This window comes from Rhea pennata, chromosome 10, assembly GCF_028389875.1.
Source record: "Rhea pennata isolate bPtePen1 chromosome 10, bPtePen1.pri, whole genome shotgun sequence".
Lineage (NCBI taxonomy): Eukaryota > Metazoa > Chordata > Aves > Rheiformes > Rheidae > Rhea > Rhea pennata.
This window is the reverse complement of record NC_084672.1, coordinates 4,064,332-4,085,858: the sequence shown is the minus strand read 5'-3', so window position 1 is coordinate 4,085,858 and position 21,527 is coordinate 4,064,332. Positions and strand designations below refer to the sequence as shown.

Here is a 21,527-nt window from a genome sequence, read left to right as displayed (position 1 = left end):
GAGAGGATTATCTAACAGCCTACAAATGCATTAATTCTAGTTGCTCTTACGCTTTCTCTTGGGTAGCAGAACAGGTTAGCTCATGATTTCTTTACTTGTGCAGATGTCCTCGTGTCTCCTGGTGGAAGACAGCGGTTGGGGGTTTCCCCCGCTGATTTGGGTCCCTTTTCCTTAGGCAGGCTGAGGCCATCCTTAAGCATCTTCGTTTGCAGAGGGACTAGCTCTAATATTAGGCCTTAATGATCCTTAAAGATAAACTTGTTGGGTGAGCTCGAGTGTGGTGCTCTTGGGGGTCGTGCCCGTGGAGGAGTTGTGCGAGTATTCCCACGTGCGCGTGTCCCTGTTCAGTAGTGTGCCCTGTGTAGAAAAACGGCGTGTTCCATCCAAAAGGTCTCTGGTAAGTGCAAACGACACAAATGCGTGGCAAGAATTATTAGCGTTTGTTAAAGAAGCCTAGTGTTTTTCAAGTTTTAATCGAAAATGCTCTGAACGGCATATCCTTTTGCACCGAGTATTCCCCTCGGTTCTCATCAGTCTGTTTGGCCTGAAGCCTGAGACGTGATTTCCTCAGATCTTGATCACTAGGAAAAAAAAATCTCCTAAAGACTGCGCTCCTGATGAATAAATAATATGCCAGAGGGAGATTCCAATTGCATCCATCTAATTAGTGTTCAGCGGAGATGAAACGTAATGGTACGGCATTCACAAAAATAAAAACTCGCAGTGATCGCGTTCTGTGCAAACTGGACTTGCCTTGTTTTGTAAGCGTCCCCTCTACAAAGCTGTCAGTGTTCCTGCCTTTACAGCTCTTACGTGCACATTTTAAAAGAAAAACTTGGCTGGTTTATTGTGTAGGATGACTGGAAATAAATTACTGCAATGTTCTACAGCAAAAATCAGGAATATTTTACTCTGTGATTTCTTTTTCTTTCTTTCTTTCTTTTTTTTTTCTTAAGAGCTTTAAAGCTTACTGTTTACCTTGTCCCTTCCCAACTCGTGTAACTAATGCGTACAGATGTTAGTGAAATTTTGTGCTGTATTTAAACTGAGGCTTTTTTTTTTAACTATATTAAAATTGAGCCTAGTAAATTATTGTAGGATGTAATGAACAGTACCGTGGCTTCTAACTTCTGAAACTGAACCTGGGGCTTAAACAGAGACTAGCTCTGCTTGAAACAGCCTGTCTGTCTTTGGGGTAGAACAACAAACTGCCAAATAAGATCGCAGAAACTCTTAAAATTGAAAAAGGGGAAGGGATAAAGTAGTGAATGGAAATGCAAGGTTAACTGTAGCAATTTCTTGCGGTTAAAACACATATTTCTCCTTGTTTTAGAAGAGAAGGCCAATCTGTTAAAAATAATAGGTGAAAAGTTTACTTTGTTTTTTAACGAAATAATTGCTTTAAATTATTTAAGATTATTTAAGGAAAGAAGTCTGGGAAATTGTTTTGTGATCAATTGAAGAACTGTTAGGAAAATGTTAGTTTTCATAAATATTTAAGTCTGCTGCTTGTAGGGAGAATAAAATTGAAAAGCAATAGTCCTCTTTATTTTATAATTTTTTTTCCTCCAATAATTTCTTCTGTAAGGAAGAAACTTTTCTGTCACATTTGGGAAACTATGCAAAAAGTGTGCCATTATGGCACATGCCAAAGCTGTGGAAGACAAAAATGAAATATAGAGATCTCCTTTTCTGTTCCTGTAATTAGTACTTCTAATTTTTTTGATTATTGCTATAAAGCTTGCAAAATAAATATACTAAAACATCTAACTTGTTCATGTGAACACGTTAGCTAGCCTGCAGCTTTACAGCAACTGCAAGTATTTGCTGTTGTATTAGTAACTAGAGTTATATAAAAATCTGACAGTAAACTAACTGCTCCAGAATAAGAGCTTTGCAGTAATTTGGGTGTCCCTTTGATATTAGATAAGAGATTTTTTTTAAAGGTGTTCAGTACTAGAACTATTTTTATGTTGCTGTGTTGCACAATGGTGGTAATTTGCTCAATCTTGCCTTTTGTGCTTTTTTTTTTTTTAATTTCTTTCTTCTGTAGCTTATTTGCTTAAACACCTTTCCAAACTTGTGATGCAGGATATAACCCAAAGTTGTTATTTCCTAATCGTTTTTAGACAGAACTTTATTCATCACTTAACTTGGCTTACTTTGCCAAGTTACTAATAACATTTTTCATTTGCCAAACTAAGGTTCACTGACATTGGTCTGTAATCCTTCATTTTTTTTTCTTTTTCATTCAGATGCAACCAAGAATGAGTAAGTGCTCTAGACACCGTTTCTAATAAATCACAAATGCATTAATAACCCTGGAATTTGCAAGGCATGACCTAAGACACTAACAGCCACTAGATGTAGCAACTGGTGCTTAACATTGGAAATGTCCATTGTTAGCACATTCCCAGGAAATATTTTTAGGCTTATCAGGGGAAAATGTCATACATTTGATGATCGGGTCTTTTTGAATTAACCGATGACCAATTTCTTCTGGGTATTTTAAGTTGTGTGTTCTGTTTTACTCCCACACAAAACATAGGCTGTTAATTGAAAGGCATTCATTTGTGAAACCAGAAATCATTGCCTCATAGCTGTGTTACGGTGTATTCTAGTACATAAAATATACATGCAGATTTATAGTCCTCTGTAACCTCTAACGCTGTCATTTGCAATTACCTTTGAAAAGGTGTTTCCCTATGAACCTTGTTTCCATTCACATTTGGAAGTGTCAGAACTATTTCTTTGTCATCGTAAGATTCCTCTGTTTGATTTCTTACCAAAAGAAATGGTAGCTGTAGCTGCTCTGTTCTGCAGCTGAGACTTGAACTGAAACTTCTGAACTGTAAAGGTTCATTCCTTCCCGTGAAACAATTTTGGTGAGAAAAAAACAGCAGTGGACTAAGTAATTTATCATCAGTATTCAAAGTCACAATATCATGGTGGAAGAATATATTTTAAAAGAATTTGACATTTAGATACCCTAGTGATTAAATATTATCAAAGTATTATAAGCTGATATGAAGGAAACTCAATTTTTTGTGCTGTTTAATTTCAAATCTAATCTCATGCGTTACCTTTGCCAACTTACTGCAGATAATTATAGTGTTCAGGATAAATGCAAGTATATACAGGTCTGTCCATCCATTTCTGTAGGAAAACCCACACAAGAGAAAAAGGGAACTCAGCATAGAGGGCATCTGAAACCACGACCGAGCGCCCAAAGTAGAAAACGGGAAGCAATTTCGTAATCTCTTCGCCCTAACCAGGATCGCCTAATCAGCTCGTCGTGTCGCCGTCGCCTTCGGTGGTAGAAGGGCAGCGGCTTCCCGCGGGCAGCTCGGAGCCGGCGGGGCGGCTCGCCGGGGCCGGGCGGGCGGGCGCCGCGGGCAGCCCTCCCCTCGTCGCTCTGCCGCCCGCCGAGCCGAGAGCGCCGGGCTCCTCGCCGTGAACCCTGTGCGCGGCGGCGAAGCCGTTCCCTGTTGCAGCTCGGGAAATCGCGCTGGAAGCGGCCACCTGAGTTACTTAAATTTACGTGTGTTTCGCCCACCTTTTTCAAGAAAGTGCTGGATTTGAACAGTCAGCTCAGTAAAATCTCTGTGCCTTCCTTTGCAAAAGCAAGCGCTGTCTTTTGCCTTTAATTGCACGGATAATCGATTGCAGCAACGTGGTCCGTCGGACACGGGTTTTATTGATACCAGCCAAAGCACCTGCATCGTTCATCCGCTCGCGCAGTCACCTGGTGACGTGATTGTTCAGGCCCATTTTTCAGGTTTAGACCTTGACACATGTAAGTCAGTGATCAAAATACTGAGTAGCATATGCGCCGTGTGTTATCAGTGTCGCCTTCATAAAGATACCGTAGGATGAGGTATCCTGCGGTACCTCATGCTTGAAGGCAGGCAGCTAGCTTGGTCCCACTTTTGGAGTGGCTTCCATAGGATGAGATTAGATAGACTGAAGTCTTCAGCTTTGAAAAGAGGTACCAGGCATGCGTGGCAGAAGGAGAACACTGTAAAGGTCTGTAAAGCCGTGACTGGCATGAGAACGGTTATTAATTAGGCCTCGTAACTCAGAAGAATGCGAGGCACTTGGTGAAGCCATCAGGAAGGAGATCTAAAATAAATACTGATACTTGGTAGTTTTCCAGCCAACGCCTCATTATATTGTGAAATTTGTTGCCACAGGATGTTTTGGATACTGAAAGTATGAATGGGTGCAAAGACCATCGGGCAGATTTACGGAGGACATGCCATTAAAGACATTGATCTGCATGCAATCGCTGGCCGAGGGAGGCCCAAAGCCGCTGGTGCTGAAAGCAAGGAGGGTGTATTGAGACAGGATTTCTCAATATCTGTTGTTCGTGAGGGTTTTGTTTTTCCTTCTCTTTTTTTCTTTCTTTTTCCCCTCTTCCTTCCTTGGGATCCATTACTGGCTGCTTTTTGAGACGAGGCTAGATTAGCCTTTATTATGCTATGTTGCATGGGGGACCATTTTTGAAAGTGTTTGGCTTCTTAACAGTTTCCTCTTCAAGAGCTTGAAAGGGGCCTGGTTATTTTGAGAAACGCTTGCCAGAATTTCTCGAGTTCGACAAGGTTGTGGCTGCATCCAGAGTCCTGGTTTTTTCATTAGAAAGAGGGGACAGGGAAAGAGAAAATTAACGTAATCTTTAACTCTGCCACGTGATCCTCAGATGACTCTGGTGAGCCTTGCTCTCAAGGGACACCGCCTATTCCTCTTACAATTGATTGTAGAAATTTTTGCCTTAATGCTTTAAAAGGCAAGACTGAGTTTGTTTTTTCTCACAAGGTGATAAAGGGATAGGAAAATACGTGTTGCTTCCTCCTGTGAATGTAATGAACGTAACTCCTTACATGCATAATGTCACTTTACATTGATGTTAGTAAAATTCTTTGCATATAAGTGTCAACATTTTTAGGATTCATCACTTGATTTTTTTGAATTATTGTTGGTTATTAAGTTACTAAGTTGTACCTGATTTTTTTAGTTTTTCCCTTTCCTCTGCCTGTGCCCTTGCCCTCTTCCTCCAAGAAAGCAAAAAACATCTGTGATTTGAATAAGTAGATGCTCTCTTGAATTATGTTTTAAATGTGATCATTTTACTTTTGTGTGTTCCTTTTGTCTTTTCAGGACAGCCCAGAAACTTGCAAGATCTATGCCGAATTAAAATTCGTCAGTGTATAGGCCTTCAAAACCTAAAACTACTTGATGAACTACCCATTGCCAAGGTCATGAAAGACTACTTAAAACACAAATTTGATGATATCTGATATCCATGAAGAGAAGAACTCTGAGCAAGATTAAGAGGCTTGTTGCCTTGCACAAAGTATATCCTATGCAAGTTCTGATTTTTCTGTGAAGTCAGAAGGCAGGTATACACTTCCTTGGGTTTTTTATACCACATGCTAGAAGGTCTTAATTTTTGGTTTCTTGGTCCAAGTTTACAAGGTCCAAGCTTTCTATACAATATTACATTTTAAAAATTGCTGTTGGTTTTTCTGTTTGTTTTCAAATTAAGTGTGCAGACTTGCAGTGGAGGTGGAAAATAGCCTTTCAAGGGAAGTGATTGGTTCGAATTGACATGCTGAGCAATTATTAAACTGAAAGTTTGGAAACCAAGGCACCAGTCCTACAAAAGGATACCTATAGGAAGATCTTCAGGGCCATGTTGCGTGTTGAGACTTGTAGCTGTAAGTCTCTGCCTGGCTGTATGTTTTTGCAGGATAGAGGGTAGAGTTGGTAATCAGCATGTCCTGAAGTACCACTGAAATATCATTTGGAAATCTAAAAAAGATTCAGGTAACCTATTCAATTCATAGGTGTAAGCATTGACTCCTTCTGTATTATTCTCTTCCAAATTACTGTAGTTTGGATGCTGATAAAATTCGGGCCCTCTGCTTTCCTGACATTCCCTGTAAAATGGGTGGCTGTTTGTAAGTCTGTTTTTAACAGTGACAGTACACTACACAGAGGCATAGCCTTTGTATTTTTCACATTAACTTCAGAGTACACAGATCTGGATTTTTGAAGCCAATGTATTTTGTTTCTCATGCAGTGCCTCCTGTGCAATAATCTTTCTGATGTATTTTCCCTTTATGTGTGATTTTCCCCACACACACTATTCCTCATTTAGTCTGAGTACATTATTTGTAAGAATAGGAACTGCTGCCTCACTGTAGTGTTGATATGATATTGCTATAATGATGCAGCAATTGCTGTTCATTATTAATCCCAAATTTCATGAATGTATAACCTGCTTTATTTCACTTTCAGTTGAAATTTATCTACGGGTTCTCGGATAAATTGTGTCCATTTAAAGAAAAAAAAAAGAAAATAGAAAAAAAAAGAAAGAAAAAAAAAATTGGTCTAACCCCTTTTACTTTAAAGGCAGTGATGATTTTTTTCCTGCAAAAGTTCAATTTGCTTCAGCTCAAAGGGTGGGAAGTGCATGTAACTTACTAATTTGCATCTTTTATGTGCACTAACAAGAAAAGTCCCATTCCTATTAAAATTTTAAGTTTTGTAAACATTAAGTGGCTTTCTATTAATCTGAAAGCAGCAACTGCAAGCAGTACCGGAATTTGGCTACTAAATGTGTTTTTCGTAATAGGTATTAAAAAGACCTGTTAAAGAGTTTTGTTTGCAATGAAAAAAACACTACTCTTGCCATAAAAAAAAAAAGTGGGCCAAAATCTGCAATTGTTTCATTCTCCTAATTCTTAAGGAATTGTTGATTGATCATAAGGTTCTTGCCAGTGTCTTCTACATTTGTTTTGCCATCCTGCTGGCTCGTAAAGAGCCTCTCTAGTATCAAGAGTGCTTTTGTACCAATTGTATCAATGGCAGTGGGGAGATGAAAGGAATAGTAGTGGCTTTTAGTTTTAACACTGTCACTTTCAAAATATTTAATATTAGAATATGAAAAGGGGAAGCAAGAATACTTGTATTATTTAACTTTCCTAGTTCCTTTTAATTTTCTACAACCCTATATTGCAGTTCCTCAAACACAAATCTTACCACGAATAATGGATGCACTGGAGCTGTGGCAAGCAAGGAGGATTCGCTCTTACTATAGTGCCTGACGTTGCATCAGGTTTCCAAACAATAGTGATTTTGGAGATTTATGGCTCAGAGGATTGGTAATGGGATGTTGAACCTTTTTATTTCCAACCCATATTGGTTCAAGTCCAGCCTGCTTCAGCAGTGACCAGAAGTTAATGTCACAGCAGCACGCAGGAAGCCAATACGTCCGCTCCTAAAGCTGTACAGCCCGTGCGTTGGCCACCCCTGGGCAGCAGAGCGCCCGTCTCTACAGTGCTTCCTCCAGACTGTACGTGCGGTGGTGGCACCGTAGAGGCAGCAAACAGAGCGTGGGTAGGGTGTGTGAGAGCATGCGTGCTTGATGGTATCTGTCAGCTTTTGTAGAAGCAGGAAGGATCAACCTTTAAGATCTTTGAACCTCGACAGTACTGAGGCATGATGACAAAAGTGAAGAATTGACTGGCAAGTTTTAAGCCTGAGTCTTCAGTTTGGTGAAATGAAATCAGAACCTTAACGTTGTGGGTTTTTTTTTTTTTTTTTTTTTTTTTTTGCTTATTGTTCACTACATTTGTAAGTTGGTCTAAACCAATGTCCATCCCCACTGAATTTTTACAGTAATATTTTCTAAGGTAATCTAGAGTATATTTTAGTTGCAACCTATATTAAGGAAAATTATTTGTTCTGTCTGTTGCTGTGACTGAAGAAAATTATGGAAGACCTTGTTGGTAACAAAAATACTATTTAACGAAGAAAAGTGTAATTCCATTATTTATTGTTTGAGGTTTGTTTTTTGGATATTTCTTTTGAGTGACTGACATCTAAAGGGAGCACACACAGATTTCAGGCCAGTAAAACGCTGTTCTTTTAAATTCATTTTTATCCCGTTCTCTTTTCCCTTCCCTAAGGCGGGGGGAAGCCCTCATCCTTTCTTACGAAGCTAAACCATCTCTTGTAGTTGGTTTCTCCAACCTTGATTCAGCAAAGCACTACAGCACGCGTGTAGCTCTGAACTGTTGGCTGTTCTGAGTTACCCGCGTGCTCGAGGGAGTGAAGTGCAAGAGCGTATTCATCATTAATCCTACCCGAACTTCAGTAATGGGGAATTTGGTCGTTTTCTTTGTTTTAAAAATCGTGCACAAATACTTTGGAAAACAAACTGAACTTTTTTTTGTTTGGACGAGAATGTAGAATGATAAGTGCATAATATAAATTTGTTATGTAGCCTAGTTCCATTACCTTAAAATTCACAGTTGGATACTTGTAATAAACCTTAAAAATTGGCAAATACACCAAAGAAACAATATGAGTAAAAGACTCTGATCATTAACAAACTGCAAACCTCATCCTTTAAAACAAAGCAGAAAGTTTTTGTAAATATTTATGTTTATAAATGTACAGCAGAGTAAGAGTGTTTTTTAGATTATTTAATTACCATATTTCTAAACTATTTACATTATAGATAATACTTGTTAGTTTGAAAAGCTCTTGAGTGTTTTTTGTTTTTTGGGATTTTTTTTAAATTCATTATCACCCATGCTTGGAATAACTCTGACTTCCTTGGGATCATGTGGAAAATTTAGTTTTCTGGCTCTAGTTGGCAATAGTAGGAGACCACATCTGGACAGGCTTGTCGGACGTGTGCCCTGAAGCAAAGAGAATATGTAGCATGTCACCAGGGTGGACCCGGACTAGATGAATAATTTTGGATCCCAACTCTCTCAGTAAAATCTGTCCAGAGCCTAGAATGCAATTGCAACAAGAACAATTTACAACCTGCCCACAAATCTCGCTTCCACGCAACTCTGTTATCAATATCATACTGTATTTTGTTCTTCCTTTGTAATGTAAGTTTTTGCTTTGGGTCAATTTGAAACTTAAAGAAAAAAAAAGTTAAATCTGGTTAAAACCTTTTTTTTGGTTTACATTCTGTTTATTTCTGATGTGATGTTTTAATAACATAATACCACTTTACACACTTTCTCTCAACGTTTGTCTGTCTCTTCTACTCCTTCTCCCTTCTCCAGTGCTTTGACTCTGGTAACACAGTCGGTACACAAATTTTCCACCCTGCATAGGATTTTGTCTCGTGAATTGGAACGGGATTTGTACCAGTGCATCAGGGAATAAAACTCCATCTTAGAGCTGGCCTGCAGAAGGGAGGGAACAAACTAGTCTTTTGCTGTGAATAGTTTTTTTTTCCCTGTTTGGGTTCCAGTACAGCCCCTGTAAGGTCTGAAAGGTATACTCTTCCTTCTCAAGTTCCTATGCTGAATGAAATAGCAAAAGTGGACCAAATAGAGGTCAGATATTGTAGATAAGTCTGCTTTGTGTCCATTTACTAATGCTAAAGTGGAATAAGGAGGGGATATATCTGAATATTCCTGGCACACAAGTGGGATCTGGAAGCAAGCGTTTTCAGTCTTGAGAGCAATGTACAAGCAAAAATTGCAATAAGTTTTTGCACCTCCAAAAGTTGGAGAGGAAGGAAACTGGAATAAAGACTTGACTTGCTGCTAAAAGGTAGTGAAAAAGATGTTTTCTGTTGCCCAGGAGCAAAGAATTCAAGCATCGTTGGGTATACGTAAGTTGTACGAGACAACAGTTGTGTTTAGAACTGTTGATCATAGTTACTAACAGACTGACCAGGCTTTGACTAGTGTATTTACTAAATGCTGTGTGAAAGACGTTGTTCCTGTTTATGTATCATATTTCCTGCTTGCGTGTTCACTTGTTAAGTTTAAAACAATTAATGGCTGATGTTCTTACTTAAAAAAACTGATTTACAAACTGTTGACAAATGAGATTATATATAGAATATACGGTATTTCCGTATATTAATATAAGTGTAAGAAAGTGTACTTACTCTATATAATACATTACTTTTTTTAAACCATTTTTTAAACTTCGAAGGCAAAAGCAGTGGAGCCAATGAGAATGCGCTATGACCGTGGAGCTGAGTTCTGCTCTACCTATGTCGCATGTTTTCCCAAACAGCCTGGGCTGAAGCATTTAACTTTTTTGCTGTAGTGTGTGTACCTGTCTGTCTCTCTCTTTCCTTGTTTTTTTCTTTTTTTTTTTTGCAACTGCCGCAATCTCAAAGGCTTTTATACTTTTCTTTGAAACTAAAGTATTGAAAGGCTGAAGTTTATTCTTTTTCCGTATTATTAGCATATTTGAATCTTTTCTTCATAATTCTACTTGTTGACCTATCATGTTAACCAAAGTAAAATTCAACATGTAATTTAATGTCATGAAAATAAGAAACAAACCAGCCATATACACTACTGCATGGAAACCATGCTACCACGAGTTGCTCAGGCAGTACGTTCCCCAGGGATCCACAACGTGCAGCTGGAACAGCAGAAAAGTTGAGATCGAAAGCTGCATTGACTTTTATTGGGAAATCTCCAGCTGTCTCATGAAGAAATCTGAACTCCAGCTGTTTCCTCTGCATCTGGGATCCCCAGTGCTGCTGAGTGCTGTTTGTGAGGTCTCAGGTAAGTTTTGAACACTGTTACAGTCAGGGCTTGTCCTCATGTTTGCAAGAGGGACATTTGAAACATCTGCTTCTGTAGGTACTTTTACAAGTGTACGGGAGGAAGTATTGCTGTGCCTTCTCTTAATTTGCCCACTTTTTCCTTGTAATGGAGTCTGTGTAGTCTTACAGCAAGTGTCCTTGAGAGCTACAAGTGCTACAGAGAGTATTTCCCAGTTTTTTTGACTTGATCTGTTGCAGTGTTCTGGAGATCCCACTGGGTCCATGAAATATTTCTAGAAGGTCTGGGAAAGGTAAATGAAAAACAAGTTTATATCCAGTAGGTTATACAAGAATATGTGCTTTTAAGAGAAAAAGCCTGAAAACTACCGATAAACAGCAAAGAGCATCTCTTTGTTATTTTTTTAAGCAGTTTTCTTCTTTATTTACAGGCCACAGAACTGACCATAACTCCTCTGTTCTGGCTTGAAAAAAATAGTATTCATTTGCAGTCTTAGTGTTCACCAGGTATATCAAAAGATCACCTCCAGTTCCATTACTTTCATTAACTCCTAGTTATCTGTATAGCACTAAATTATGTGCTCGTTCTTGACTTATACCATTGTAACTTCACTGAAACTGGTTGTTATTCACCATTTAATCTAGTATGAAAGAGCAAATTATTAATATAAGGAGCTTTCAGTCTGGCTTCTTGCTTTATGGCCTAATAAGGAAAGTATTTTGTAAAAGTATTCACAAAACCCTTTGTGAAGGAGCCCTATGAGATGTTCTGTAGTTAGGTCATATTTGTAAGCTAGAAATAGGTAAATTTTTTTTTCTATAACCGTGGCCTGTTTTTGTAATGTGATAGAGTTGCTGCTTAAATCCTTTGAGTTGATAACAAACTTTCAATTTTGTTTGTTCTGTATTTTGATAAACTTAATAGATTTGCTTATTTTACAATACAGCAGATTAGTTAAAGTAGGTCTGAAGCAAAATGTAAACTAATTTTATTTTTAAAACCTCATTAATTTTAAACCATTACAGATTATGATATGTGGAATTTTTGTTTTGAGGGGTTTTTGTCCATTCAACTGCTAAATTCTTCAGTGTAACATCAGGGTCTTCTGCCTGTTGCTGAATACATGCTTAGCTTTGTGTGTTTTAGGTTCCCTTGTCTGTTATTATCTGACTATAGTGTTTCCATGGCTTGTGGAGGTTTAGGTTCAGTTCCCTCCTGTGCTTGCCTTTAAACTTGGAGAGAGCCCAGCTGCTAGGCAAGGGGTACTGAAATGCGCCTGGCGAGCCATACCTGCCCTGAGCAATTCAACTACAGATCCATCCTCTGGCTATCTGGATATTGCTCATCCTATAACGGCAAACTGTTCTCAGGAAGTAAAAACAAATAGTTTTCAGATAGCGATCGGTATGAAAATAGAATGATGCAGATGTTTAGTAGGAGAAAGAAGTTAAGATGAAAGAGAGGATCTGTTGCTTTTAGAGAACTATTTGGTATGTGGTTTGTTGGGCTAAGAAGTCTGAATGTCCTTAATATAGAATGATCTGTGTGAGTGCTTGAGTGATCCTTCGCTAATTTGTGAGCTATTTAATGGTCAGTGAGACAGAAAAAAATCATTCTATTTTCTGATGGTTCAAGCACCCTCCTGATGAGTGGGGGCTTTAGTTTCAGGTTCCTGCTCTCTATCAAGCAAAGTAATTAAGGCTAGGGATTTGAACTAATGTTCCCACCTTTCAGTGCTGTGATTACAGGGGTTTAAAGGTGTGTATGTGTGAGAAAGAAAGGAAGGGGGGGGGGGGGGGAACCTCCAGCCCTCATACAGCTACTCTGAATGACTTTTCAGAGTCTGCTTCAGAGTCTACCCTACTGGGTGGAGCTCGCCCTCATGTCTTTTGCCTATGTGAACAAAGGACTGGCTTTGTCCCTGCTTACCTCTCTTCTACCTGGAGAAGATGATCATTCAAGCCTTTTCTGGTGCCATGAGCATTTTACCTCAAGCTCTGGTGGTATTTGTATTCATGAGCACCCACCTGCCTCCAGCTGTAGCCTTTGATATCATTGCTGACCACCTCTTCCTCTTCACAACCTCACCTCCACGCTAGTTCACTGAAGAGGACAGGGAACAAGGCCTCCCTCTGTCAGAAGGAGACCAGCCTAGCAAGTGGATTGAATTTTCGGGATCATATGGTGACACTCAGAAGGTACCACGCCTAGAGCTTGGTAGTGCTCAGATCCACGAAGGACATGCTGGTGCTCTGTTGTCAGCCATCACTTCTGGGGAAGCTGCTGGGAATGATTCCCTCTGTTCCTTGCGGCTCCACAATTGGTTCCCTTTTTGGAAGGAATAATCCGTGCAGGCAGCTGGAAGAGTGAAGTTCATGGATGAAGACTATATGATCAGAAGAAAAGGATGCAGTGAAAGCAAGTACAAAACAAATGCTATTTGTGATTTGTAGAGCAGGACTGTGAAGGGGAAGTAGTGTAGTCTCTTAAAAACGTTAGAAATTGTTGTCTGGCAACTGCACCCACCTTTTCTGCATCAAAGGAATGTGTCGTTGCCACAACTCGGGGATGCTGTGGATGCACTGTGTCAGTCTTAGTGCTGTCCCCTCCATCCTTCGCTCACCTCCAGGACATTAGCTTCCTACTCTGTCGGCCTGTTCTGAGCCATTTCCTCACAACCTGAAGTGAGAGTAGCTTGAAAAGAAAAGGTGGTGAGGAAGAGAAGACCGTAAGGATGATAATTAAGGTGGCAGTGATTAATTGTAATTTGCACCTAAACTGGTGGTTGGTGGAAAAGTCACAGCTTTGTCAATGCACAACGAGGTTTGCTATTGATCTAATGTTAGCGTAAGTGAAAAGTCTTACATGGTTCTAGTTTTCATGATACTGCTAATGGCTTTTACATGCTTTGATTTTTATTTTAATCTGATTGCCTGGCTGAAGAATTCATACTTCTTAATATATAAACCCAAAATATCTTACTCTGCATTTTTGTTGACTTTGGTGCCAATGTTCCAGCCCAGTGGAATGCCAGATCGCTGAATTATCTTCTGCTATGAACACATTTAACAACTTGCTTCTTGTCACAGCCAGTTACTGTTTTAATGGATCAGACTGACTAAGAGCACAACGAAATCTTGCAGTGACGTATCTGCAGTATTAGTACTATATCTTCTGCTTTTAATTTGTTCTTATCCACAGCAATGAAATTCACTATTTTACGAGTCTCATCAGTTGTTATCAATTAATTTTAGAAAACACTTTGCATTGAACAATCCCAAGTAAGATTTCTTGGAAAGATGATCTAGATATGGGCACTATCAGTTGCATCTGATAAATGGATTCAGATAACCTCTGCTGGTAATAGAGTCTTTGGGTTTCCTTGTTATTTTTCCTTCTCAAGCATGAGGACCAACACTGATTATTTTGCCAGAATTTCCTAAAGTTGTTTGAGGGAAAAGTCTACCATTTTTGAACAAAGAAACATTTTGCTGAATTTGAATTGCTTTCACAGCTCATTGGTCTTCCTTCTGTCCTGTTAGAAGGACAACTTCTAATGAGAGCGGACCCCTTGTTTTATAGGGCATTTTTAATAGCCACTACACTCTGCCCAGCTGTTCAGTGTCTTATCTCTAGTACTTCATTAAATTGTAGTTATCTTGTCAATAAAGTGACTTTTTTTATCAGATGCATACAGCAAAACAGTTATTAGTTACTCAAGGCCAGCAAGTTCAGCTGTATATAAGAATGTATTTCCTGTGCTTTATAAACGCTTATATAATCTGTTATGCAGGCTCAGCTGTTCTTAATTCTAATGTGATTCATACTGTGCTTAGAAGCTGACATTCTTGGCTTGTCAGAAACACTAATATATATTAGTGCTGTATCTACCGAAAATTGCCATTCATTTTTTGCAGTGCTTTAAATTGCAGTTCTTATATTGTAGGATTCCTTATCGAGGAACACAGCATTGTTTGCTTTTAATTTCTCTCTTCCTCCGTCCTGGGAAGCCAAAAAAATTAGATTATACTTTTTTTTTTCTTTTGACTTGCATAGTTTTCCATTGTAGTGAATTATGCTATGCAAAACTATATTCCTCAGTGAGAATTTGGTTGTCACTGCTGAGCCACACGTGGACTGTATACCACGTTGTACTGCATTTGTACTCCGCATTATAAACACTCTTTGCCTGCGTGTGGCTTGGCGTCAGAAAGCATACCTCACCTGCAAGTTGGAGTAGTTACTTCCTCCGGCAAGAGTGCCGTGTTTAAAATTCTCAAGCCTTTCTGCTATGGACAGAACTGTTGCGTAGGCAGGAACCCTGTTCTAAAACTCCAAAGATGCAGCTAAACTGCCTGGCCGAGGGACAGACGTTGTTGAAGACACAAGCAACCCTCTAGCCTGTGCCTCGCTCCTGTGTCTTAAGTGGTGCTTGCCTTGGAATTCGTATCTTGACGGCGTTACTGGCTCTTACATGGGTGGATAGTCTTTTTTGTTCGTTTGTTTTCTCTGTTCCTTTTACAGTCGGTCCTGCTCCAGGGCTGTCTGGCTTAGGATATCGATTGTTTATTCCACATCCTGCTATTCCTTGCTCTGCTGGCACAACAGCAGGCTGGCCTCTTAGGTGGGAATTGCAGAGGTGAGCATGGCAGGTAAGACAGGCTAGCGGCTTGAATAGAGAAGGATATTCTTCAGAACAGAAGCTAACATGGTCTTGACTCTTAAGAGAGAGCCAAAAGTGTCTTAGAAGAGTTGAGCTCAGTGGGACAGATCTTTATTATTGCAGTGGGTCATGGGAGATCAGAAGGTAAATTCAGACTTCAGCTCCCATCTACCTAAGCCAAATAATTTATCTCAACAACTGGATGAAACCGTATCTTCAGGAAGAAGCTTGAATGTACCTTAAAGGTCCTTATGATGGCAAATCAAAACTCTCTACTGTTCAGCTACTTCTGTTTAATCGCCCTACTGCTGAGACGTCGAAGTCTTTGTTTCCATCTGAATCTTTCTCATTTCAGCTGGGAAGTAACAAATGTTGCTGCATTTCTGAAGCCTTTTCATCTCATTCATGATATCGCTTTCATGTATAATCACTGGGGTAGTAAATAATTACTATTCAGACTTCCACTTTATAAGTAGAATGAGGCTTAAAGAGATTCTCTTCCACTCCCTGTGTTGTTTTTGATGCTGTCAAGTTTTCCCACATGCTCTTCAGCAAACACTTGCGTTGCGCAGACCTACCAAATCTTTACTGAAGCTGTCTGATTCTGAACAGGGCTTCAGTAAAAGCGAGCCTTCCTTGCAGGATTCTCCTGCTTGTGAAGCAATGAAGCAGCGATGTCAATTGGCTGCCCAGAGAAGAGAGTGGCGGTTTGGTGGGGTTTGGGGTTTGTTTGCTTGGTTGTTTTCTCCAGCTTATCTTACTTGGAGCCCTTGAGGTTCTGTTGAGCTAGCAGAGCGCTCCTGTGGACTGGAGGCATGGAAGTTGCCCTAATTACTCATTCCTAAAATTGTTTTTCCTTGTATAAGAGCCACACTTAGAGTTGGTGTTGGAAGAAACGGTGTCACCAAAGTACGTAGGTGGACCAAAATTTACCTCACATGTAAGTACCGTCTTAATCCACACAGACGAAAAGGCACAGCTCATTTTCGGAGCCTAATCTTGTTTCCTGTCCTTATCTCTTTCCTCCTCTACCTCTGTTTCCAAAATATGTTACAGCTAACAGTTATGTTTGCTACTTGCTGCAGAGTACTTGAAGACCAAGAGACGCACACAAATTGTTTTAATTTTTAGTTCAGCTCGAATTTTTTTTTACACACAATCAACTATTCTACCGCAAAAAAGCTACTTCGAATTGACATCTTATGTATATTTGTTCTGTATACTCTTAAGAAACTTAGATTTTTATTACAGAGTGTAAATGAAGTCCAGATACGACTGCACAGCCTGTTATGGTTCTCTGTTTAGTGTGGCCTCTTGTTGACTCATCTGTCTTACCAGAACATAATGCAGCATAGATACTTATTATTTTAAGTAGCATTTATTCTCAAAGTAGCTAGTTGCAGCTGCCTTTTATTCTTGCAGTGCACAGATGTGAGGTTACAGTACGGTTCTTCCCCAGAATGATGTATTGCTATCGTGACCTTGACTTCTGCTCTTATGGAGGTTCATAGTCATAAAAATCACTTTGTTCAAGAGCAGTGGCTGTAACAAATAAGCTTAGCTAAACCATCACTTTTTCACTTTTACTGATTTCACTCTTCTGCTTTATGACAGAGGTTAATACAGAGAATTAGATTTCAGTGACATTGTTTAAACCTCTTTGTCCTGGCCTAATTAAACACAGTGCTTTAAAGATGATTCATATTGCTTGACACTCTTGCATCTAAATACTGTTTCATTTACTTTGTGGCTGAAATAAGTCTAGACTAGAAATTCAAATTAATCTTCCTTTCAGTAATTAACTGACAGACTTTTTCATTTTTATTATTTAACTTTTATTAGAAAGCACTATATTTTTCCAATATTTAGTACCATGATAGCCAGATCCTACTAGATTTCCAAAAGGTTTCTTAAAGGAAAGACTTAAAAAGCCTTCAGAGCAATACCTATCTATAAGGTTTCAGTGCAGAACATCATCATTACCTGCTATAGAGTGGCACCAAAGAGTTTTGGAGCTCCAGAAAAGGCTTGAAGGGGGTGTTTTGTCCTCTCTGTACAAAAAAGAACTGGAATAGGCAAATGTATCTAAATAGATGTTTGCTTCTGTGCCATTTGTCTATGCATCAAAGTTTTCTTGCAATAACTTTTCCTCTTTGCTTGAACTATTAACAATTTAATATTTTAGGAAGTCCCTAAGATACATATGGTCTTTATTTTCTATCATCAGGCTCAACATATATGCCGTTGGTAACTTCCAAAGTTTATAACTCTCCCCTCCCCCCGAAAAGCTCTTTCCACCAACCTTTTCCGAAACCCTAGCCCACCTCACTCCTGCTGCTCCTAGACTGTAGAGTAAATGCCCTCTTTGATGTGTCGCCCAAAACGCGTCATGACTTCACCCAAGCTGTGTGCCAATGACAAGATGGTAGGACCCAGGACTCTTCCTGTGCATCCGACGTTTTGGTCTTGGGATCTGCTGTGCTGTACCCCAACGAAAACGCTTAAGGGAGAGGGGAGCAGGACTGCACCATACGTTTCTCCCATTATAGGACAGCCACGGTCTTGTGAGACATTCTGGTTTTGTCAGGTCAGTCAACAAGAAGACACCAAGAGGAACGTTTTCTGCCTTAGCATAAATACTTTTGCCCAACCTACGGGGAATTACTTGCTTTTGTGTAAGTTTTGTGTACTGCCTCTTCCAGAAGGTGTGGTGTGACTAATGAAGGCAGGGGTGAAAGACACTGCAGTTTCCCTTCCTCCTCCTGACAGGTTTTACCGATACATGGGGTGCATTAGGAAGAGTGTTGCTAGCAAGTCAAGGGAGGTGATCCTGCCCCTCTCCTCAGCCCTGGGGAGGCCTCATCTCGAGTACTGTGTCCAGTTCTGGGCTCCCCAGGACAACAGAGACATGGAGCTACTGGAGAGAGTCCAGCGTATGGCTACAAAGATGATCAGAGGGCTGGAGCACCTGCCCTGTGAGGAACGGCTGCAAGAGCTGGGCCTCTTCAGCCTGGGGAAGAGAAGACTGAGGGGGGATCTGATCAATGTGTACAAGTACCTGAAGGGAGGGTGTCACGGGGATGGGGACAAACTCTTTTCAGTTGTCCCATGGGACAGGGCAAGAGGCAATGGGCAGAAATTGAAGCACAGGAAGTTCCGCCAGACCGTGAGGGGGAATTTCTTCCCTGTGAGGGTGATGGAGCACTGGACCAGGTTGCCCAGAGAGCTTGTGAGTCTCCTTCTCTGGAGATAGTCAAGGCCTGCCTGGACGCAACCCTGTCTAACACGCTCTAGGTGACCCTGCTGAGCAGGGAGGTTGGACTAGATGGTCTCCAGAGGTCCCTTCCAACCTTACTGATTCTATGATTCTATGGTATGAAGAACACGTTACTTCCCGGGGGTTCTATGCTATTTCTGCTTGTGGGCTTTTCGCAGCACTGAGGTCAGGAAGATGCCAAGATAAAGGATGACTAGTGTGAATCTGCTCCCCCTTTTGGAAGGAATAACTCTCTTTCCTGATTATATTTTCCTTCCCATCCTTTGGAAAATTTGACTCAGAAATCCATCACAAAGGAAGCAAGTTCGTTTGAATTTCTATTGAACTTTGAAAACCCATGGGTTTTTTTGTTTGTTTTTTTTTCTTTTTGGAGGCTTTCAACACTGGCCTTTAACAAGAACAGAAGACAAAACTAAAAGTCCAGTTGAAATATTCCTGAATATCAGTGACTTACCCTTGGCTCTTGAAATGAGACCATTACTCGGTCTTGGGGGTGTGCTGTGTGATCCGAGTCCTTGATAGTCTTAATGCTAAGAATATGTACCATACAATTACTGTTAGTTAATTAAAAAAAAAATGCCAGCAGAAGTTTCCTTTGCTGTATTTGGAGGTAGGAGGAGAAGAGGCTGAATGTGCTCACTTATTTCCCTCTCCTTTTACAAAATTTCTGATGTTGTAAGTAAAAATTTCTGTACTCAGCCTTCATTTTTGGCAGCGTGTTAGGTAGTAATCATGTGTGTTCAGAAATACTGCTGTTCTTCTTCGAGGCGGTGGAGGTAAAGAAAGGATGTACAGGGAAGGTAGTGCTTCCTTGAGCTGAAAAATCTTTGTTGTCCTTAACATGAGGCTTTAACTCGAATCGGGTGGCTGCAAGCTGAGCAGCGCCGCTCGCCGCTCGCGCGTGTACCGGTGCGAGCGCAAAGGCCCTGCACGCCGCAGACCTCGCGTGGAGGAGCCCCGCTTTCCTCACCCTTCCCGTCCCCCCGACAAACCCTTCGTCGGAAGGGCTGGAGATGAAAAGCTGCTTCTGCTTCCTGCCCCTGGTTCGGCCGCTTTCGGGCGCCGCGCCGCGCCGCGCCGGGCGGGCTGCCTGACTGCGCGCTCTTGCACTAGTTACTCCAACTTGGTTCCCCCTAAGTCACTCTGCTGAACTCTAGCTGGTAGCAACGCCTCCTGTTCAGGTAACACAACTCACGACAGACCTGGCGGGTCTTTATTTTGTCTGTCTTGATTGATTGCCTTGCTGTCTTGAAAGAGAAGTTTTAAAGAACAACCTAATGTGGCCGTAAAAGAGGTCTGCTTTATTTTGGACATGAGTTATAGGGGCCTGAGACCCAATTTTCAACAGCAAGTTAATTCTCTGAAGTTTCGAAAACCCCTCAGAGGTCAGGCTGTTGAGTCACTTTGGTAAATCAAGTTTTCATGGTAGCTGTGCATCTATTGAACTGTAGACTTTTTAAAAATATGTTCTTAATATTCGAGAGATAGTCATGCTGAATAGGTCTACTTCGTATCGCATAGTACTTGGTTGTGTATTTTTTGAATTTTAATGGTTCTCAGAATAACAAGTGGAGATAGGAAGGCAGATAATGAAAATAAAATGAGGCTACAGCTTCATGAATGCTTACTTTTTTACGTCAGTGTTGATTTTTTTTTTCTCTACAGCTAAAAACTGATAAGGAACTTTTGTACTTGCTCCTAACTTTATGCCAGTCGGACTTCTCAAATCCGAACACTCGCAGTAGCTTGCTTACGCGGCCCCAGACGCGACCCCCCTACTCCCGAAAACACTCCGTTTCGTTAAAAAGCCGGAGAGCGGGGGAGGATGAATTTAGCGGCTGAGAGGGGCAGGGAGGACGAGGGATGAGTGGGCTCAGGCTGTGCCCGACTCACTGAAATTTGCTGCTTCGTCTGCAAGGAGGATAAAAACGTCCATGCCTGGTAGGAGCATTTAAAGCTGCATAATCCCCGAAATAAAGCAGGCTCTTAGTGAGCAGCCTGGTTTAATTTGGTCGCTTGCATGTTCAACGCTGCCGTCCAGCTCCTGTAACTTAGGGCCGTGTATTTACAGCGGTCACTTGAATTCTCAGGGTTTTCCCCTCAAACGACCTCCTCAATTTTTTATTGACGCTTTCTAGCAGCTTTGGAATAGAGGCGTAGCAGTTAATGAGTTGTTGCCTGCCTAGGTCTGCTCTGGGCAGTTATTCGTGCCCCCTCTTTTTGTAATAGCAGATTTAAAGGGTGCGTTAAAAAGACTGAGGAGCGACAAATGAAGAAACGAGCAAACAAATCGTGTTTGTATGCAAATAGAAAAACCCTGGACAAGATGTGCGGTGTTCTGGAACCTGGTGCCTCTCTCCAAGCTTTCCAGATTTCAGCCCCCTTCATGCTCCCGTGCTGGGGCTTTATGCCGGAGCCTGGTAAGTCTCCCGTTGGCACCAGGAGCTTTGGATGGGATCCTGTCTGCTCTCGAGTCTGAGACGGGAGAGATCTGAGATGCTATCAGCTGCGCAGATTTCACAAGGATCTTCTCTGTATTATGAAGACTTTTTTTTTTCTCTGTTGCAAATAAAACTAAGTCACAACAGCCAAAGAATAGACCAGTTTTAGAAACTATTGAGTTGTTTTCTGTGTCAGCCACTGTCTTGATTTAGTGACCTCAGTAGCTGCAAACGTTGAGCCTTTACTGCCTGCATGGAAGAACCAGCCACTCTAGCCAGAACTGGAAGAGATTAACAATGTTTGTGGCTTCTGGCAAAAAAAGAGGACAGGAAGCATGTTGACCAGCGTGTCAAAGCTCCGTTTCCTCGTACCGAGTATATGAATCTGCGGGGCTCAAACTAAAGTTATCCCTTGCAACTGAGAACGAGGTGATTTCGATCCCTCTTCCCTTTCCCTCGCGCCTGCAGTGTCTGGTGTAAGCTGTGAGAGCTGTGGGTAATCCCTCCCGTTCTTCAGCAGCGGGGGCAGGCTGGAGAGCTTCCAAGGAATGTCCCATCGGTGCTGTTACCTTTTTATTATG

General features: G+C 40.9%; 1 protein-coding gene across 4 annotated transcripts in view; it reads left to right on the top strand.

Annotated features, from left to right (window-relative positions):
* ASB7 (ankyrin repeat and SOCS box containing 7) overlaps positions 1 to 8,978 on the top strand; it is a 32,111-nt gene extending 23,133 nt beyond the window's left edge. For 3 of the 4 annotated variants that reach the window (XM_062584108.1, XM_062584107.1, XM_062584106.1), the window contains one exon: positions 5,158 to 8,978. In XM_062584108.1, the coding sequence (XP_062440092.1) occupies positions 5,158 to 5,297 (140 nt within the window). In that variant the 3' untranslated portion in view covers positions 5,298 to 8,978. The remainder of the gene's footprint in view (positions 1 to 5,157) is intronic. The other variant, XR_009959496.1, reaches the window with a different exon arrangement.
* Positions 8,979 to 21,527: the final 12,549 nt, after the last annotated feature.